General features: G+C 41.9%; 2 protein-coding genes across 2 annotated transcripts in view; both read left to right on the top strand.

The window, feature by feature from the left end:
* The window catches only part of LOC310778861 (H-2 class II histocompatibility antigen, A-U alpha chain-like), a 2,885-nt gene extending 1,404 nt beyond the window's left edge, over positions 1-1,481 (top strand). The window contains exon 4 of the mRNA XM_083639315.1: positions 138-1,481. Within this exon, the coding sequence (XP_083495441.1) occupies positions 138-259 (122 nt within the window). The 3' untranslated portion in view covers positions 260-1,481. The remainder of the gene's footprint in view (positions 1-137) is intronic.
* Positions 1,482-3,522: 2,041 nt separating this feature from the next.
* LOC310778859 (H-2 class II histocompatibility antigen, A-U beta chain-like) overlaps positions 3,523-5,000 on the top strand; it is a 5,064-nt gene continuing 3,586 nt past the window's right edge. Inside the window, exons 1-3 of the mRNA XM_083639313.1 lie at positions 3,523-3,649; positions 3,781-4,050; positions 4,891-5,000. The exon at positions 4,891-5,000 is cut by the window's right edge and continues 104 nt beyond it. Of these exons, the coding sequence (XP_083495439.1) occupies positions 3,595-3,649; positions 3,781-4,050; positions 4,891-5,000 (435 nt within the window). The 5' untranslated portion in view covers positions 3,523-3,594. The remainder of the gene's footprint in view (positions 3,650-3,780; positions 4,051-4,890) is intronic.

A 5,000-nucleotide genomic window follows, 5' to 3' on the forward strand; every position in this document is an offset into this window, starting at 1 on the left:
CAACTAGTTAGCTAACAACAACTACAACTAGTTAGCTAACACCAACTACAACTAGTTAGCTAACACCCACAAAAACTACAGTTCACTGCCTGCATCCTGTGTGTTCCTGTGTGTTGATGGGTTTGGTTCCTCCTCAGATGTGGAGCAGGAGCAGCCGGGGATCGGACCTGCGGTGTTTTGTGGACTGGGTCTGACCGTCGCTCTGCTGGGCGTGGCCACAGGAACCTTCTTCCTCATCAAAGGAAATGAATGCAACTGATAAGTTATTGATCAGTTATTGATGATGTGAGGCGGCTGAAAGAGCTGCAGGTGTTAAAGGAGAATTTCGTTTTTTTTTAACCTGGAGCCCTCTCCTCACATTAATTATTATCTGACGACTCACCCAGTGTTCTCCGCAGCGATTTGGTGCATCGTAGGCGTTGTTGTGATCGAAATAGTACTCCAAGCCAGTCCTTGAATGCGCTCCGTCGGGGCCACATGGCAGCGTGCTCTTCCTCCATGTAAATAGACAGTTTTCTTCCCGTGTTCAACCCATATCGTCATTATATGATCCCTAAAGAAACATCAGACTGCTATTCACCCCCGGGCTATTTCCACTACTCTTTACAGGGATCTCATTTCCTCATTCTGGTGAGTTTCCCCAACTCTCGTCAAGTCAGTACACAGCCCAGCCGACTCTCGTCAAGTCCCGCGAGACTTTCCTGCCGGCTGGGCTGTGTACTGACTCCAGGTTAAAAAAAACGAAATTCTCCTTTAACAGACTGCTTTCTGTCCTATGGTTTAAACTGCTTCTCTCTGCTCTGTACTGAATTGATTCACCTGGAGGAATCAATCACACAAATCAATTAAACGTTTTATCTGTATGTTCCTACAAGTAACGAGATGTTTCAATAAAATATAAACTGACCCGCACTCAGGAAAACTGTTGATTTCTTTTATCTGACATGATGTCCATGGTGCAGCCAGACACACACACACACAAATCATTTTCTTCATTGAGCCCTTGTCAAAGTGTCAAGCTAAAAAAGTATTACTTTAACTATTAAGTTGTCTATATCCCCTATAGGCATGTATGCTTCAGGTGTGTGACTGACAGGGGAGGGGCCTGGAAGAGGCCCTGAGACCAACTGTTTGTTAGTGACACCATATGACCTACTGAAGAAGGCAGTGGCCAAAACATCTGGCTGCACCATGGAGATCATGTCAAATAAAATAAATCAACAGTTTTCCTGAGTGTAGGTCAATTTATATTCTATTGAAACCTCTCGTCATGGAGTGATCCAGCACCGGGCTGAATTGAATCAAGACTTATTTTTCTTCTTCTTTTTTTCACATTGGTTCTTGAAAACTATGTATAGCCTAACGTTAGACTATAGACTACTTTTGTTAAATAATATAATAATATTTGGAAATTCTTATTGACTGACTCTATATAGTCATAGATTCAAGAGTCACACATTATGTGAGTGTAATAAACCTTTGTAAACTCTTCTTCTCCATCATCACTTCATTTCTCAACATTTCTCCACTGTGCCTACCTGGAAACTGATGATGCAGTCAAAGCTGTAATGTGATTGGTGGAGCTGTGTGTAAGATAACATTGTTCCTTGTGTTTACTACATTTTGCAGCAGTCAGCGTGAAGTCAACACTGTGCTGTTGTGTTGTGAAATTGAAGAGCTCACAGACCCTCCTCTTCCTCTCATTATTATTATTATTATTATTATTATTATTATTGTTACACAAGCAGTCAGAGTGAATGAGGCTCTGTTAGCACACTAGGAAAAGTTCATTAGGCGGACCCAGGTGGTCATGTTTTTCACCCCCGTTTGTCTGTCTGTCTGTCTGTCAATGGTAGGAGCCAATGGCAGAACTTAGACCCACAGCCTGCTTTCAGGCAGTCAGAATAGGTACAAAATAATGGATGCCTTTAGGTCATGTAGTTTTATAGAGCGCTGCACGACCTCGCCTGCAGCTCGGCCTTGCCTGCCCTATTGCACGCGCGGGTGTGTGTTGCTCACTAAATGTTATTGCATCAGTGATGTCACAATGCCTCCCTTGTGTGTGTGTGTGTGTGTGTGTCCAATTATGATATCAGTGATGACATCATCAGTGTGTGTGTGTGTGTGTGTGTGTGTGTGCCCCCCTATGACATCACTGAACAGTCTTGTCACAATGCCTCCTTGTGTGCGTGACATCACTGATCAGTCTTGTCACAATGCCTCCTTGTGTGTGTGTGTGTGCGCCTTTGTTGCTTTTGACATCATCACTGATGACATCACTGATGACATCCCATCAAGCTAATAGCTAATTAATAGCTAATTATCCTAATTAAAAAATCCAGCTGTCAGGTGCCCTTTACACATCAGGAAGGTTTCAGCCCGATCGCACTTAAAACGGCATAGCAGCCCATCCCAGTTTGGAGAAATGGAGACTGGCCGCATCAGTAGAGCTGTCTGCTGTCTGCTGAGTGTTGTTTATTGTTTCTTAAAAGGATCCCCGTTAGCTGCTGCCTAGATGACAGCTAGCATAGCAAAAACGTAAAAAAAAAAAAAAACGTAAAATGATTCCATACTGCTCACCTGGCGTAATCCAAGTCTCCATAAGCCCTGAGATGCCAAATTGACTTTAAAAGATATCATTCACACACTGTTTTTAGTTGCAATCTTCACTAGCTTCGTGTTACCGCCACCTGGCTACAGTACGGGGAGGAGGGGGGGACTCAACTCATCCACCACCGATAAATATAAATATTAATGTCCATTAGTTTGACAAATTAAACTAGAAGACAAGAGGGCAACAAGCACTGATTTATTGTACAGCCCACAGTCCCACACACATGATGTGAATTGTTCCTTTTTTTATTTACCCTGAAACAGCTGATGCATCAGCAGACACAAAGATCACAGTGCCCTGATTAGCAGCAAAACAGGAACACAGATGTCTGTCTGTCTGTCTGTCTGTCTGTCTGTCTTGTCTGTCTGTCTGTCTGTCTGTCTGTCTGTCTGTCTGTCTGTCTGTCTGTCTGTCTTGTCTGTCTGTCTGTCTGTCTTGTCTGTCTGTCTGTCTGTCTGTCTGTCTTGTCTGTCTGTCTGTCTGTCTGTCTTGTCTGTCTGTCTGTCTTGTCTGTCTGTCTGTCTGTCTGTCTGTCTGTCTGTCTTGTCTGTCTGTCTGTCTGTCTGTCTGTCTTGTCTGTCTGTCTGTCTGTCTGTCTGTCTGTCTGTCTTGTCTGTCTTGTCTGTCTGTCTGTCTTGTCTGTCTGTCTGTCTGTCTGTCTGTCTGTCTTGTCTGTCTGTCTGTCTTGTCTGTCTGTCTGTCTGTCTGTCTGTCTGTCTGTCTGTCTGTCTGTCTGTCTGTCTGTCTGTTCCTATAATAAATAATGTAGATTAGTGGTAAATAGGTAATTGTATGTATGATAAGTACAGTGTGGATGTAGTTCTCCATGATGCTCTCTGGCTCTGCCACCAGCAGCATTTAGGCTGGACTGTCTGCCTGGCAACAGGTGATGCTGGTCATGTGACCAGTGTGTGGCTCCTACATTGGTTTTTATAGCAGGATTCAGTTTGAGTCTGTCAGAGTGAACTCAGCAGAGGAACATGGCTTCATCTGTTCTGCTCTTCTCCCTCGTCTTCATCAGTCTCTATGGGGCAGGTAGGATCAATACATCAATACCTGAACTGATCAATCACTAGCTCATAGATAATACTCAGTTTGAATGTATATATTATTTGTATGTATATATCTGTGCAACTCAATACATTGATTGTGTCTTTAATCTCTAGATGGATTTGAGAATTATGATGTGACACGTTGTGTGTTCAACTCCACTGAGCTGAAGGACATAGAGTACATTTACTCTAGCTATTACAACAAGGTAGAGCTCACCAGGTTCAGCAGCAGTGTGGGGAAATATGTCGGCTACACTGAGTTGGGGCTGAAGAACGCAGAGGGCTATAACAAGGACCCTGCATTGATCAGGAGCAGGATGCAGATGAAGCACGTCTGCAAACTCAACGCTGAGGGTGACTACACCGTTGTTCTCTCTAAGACAGGTGAGCTGCTGCTCTCTACAATAAATACATCAAATTAACCTCAGTCATAATAATAAACACCTCATCCATGACAGTTTCATTCTACATCTTTGTTAATTCACATTATTTCATTTGAAGAAAACATTTCCACCCTTACAAGCCTTTCTGTCAGATTTGAGTGTTTTTACTGTTTCAATTTGAGTTTAACTGAGGTTTTGTTTCACATGTAGATGCAGTCTGTATGAAATAGTTATATGTGTGTATCTGCTGTCAACCTTCCATTAAACATCTGTAGTGGTATATATAGTTGATCTATTGATCATTAAATGTAAAATTGTGTCTACATACAGTATTCACCACAATTAAGTATTTTTGACTCTCTGTATGCATCTATGGAAATATTCACTTTGAAGAATTTTTTTAATTTGATTACAGGAGAATTAAATGCTTATATCATATCTATGCTTTAAAATAAAATGTGTCATTAAAGACAAATTCCTCATATGTACTCTTGCATAATATTGTGGCAATACAAGTGATTCTGAATCTGGTTCAGATAAAGTTTTCAGTCGATAAAGTCTGAACCAGACTGAGCTCAGTGACGCCATCTGGGGGCAAAACACTGATGCTGCAACTAGGAGTATTATTATTACTGTTAGCACTGTTTCTGTGTAATACTACTGCAGTTACAACTATTACTACCAACAACAACAACAACAACAACAACAACAACATTAATACTACTACTAATAGTAGTAACAATAACAATAACAATAACAACAATAATAATAATGATGATGATGATGATGATGATGATGATGATGATGATGAAGATGATAACACTAACACTGTGTCCTCCAGTGAAACCCTCTGTCACGCTGAGGTCAGTGACGCCCGAGGGTGTGAAACACACGGCCATGCTGATGTGCAGCGCCTACGACTTCTACCCAAAACAAATCGATGTGACTTGG

The sequence above is a fragment of the Poromitra crassiceps genome (genome assembly GCF_964638095.1).
Source record: "Poromitra crassiceps genome assembly, chromosome: 6".
Taxonomy (NCBI): Eukaryota; Metazoa; Chordata; class Actinopteri; order Beryciformes; family Melamphaidae; genus Poromitra; species Poromitra crassiceps.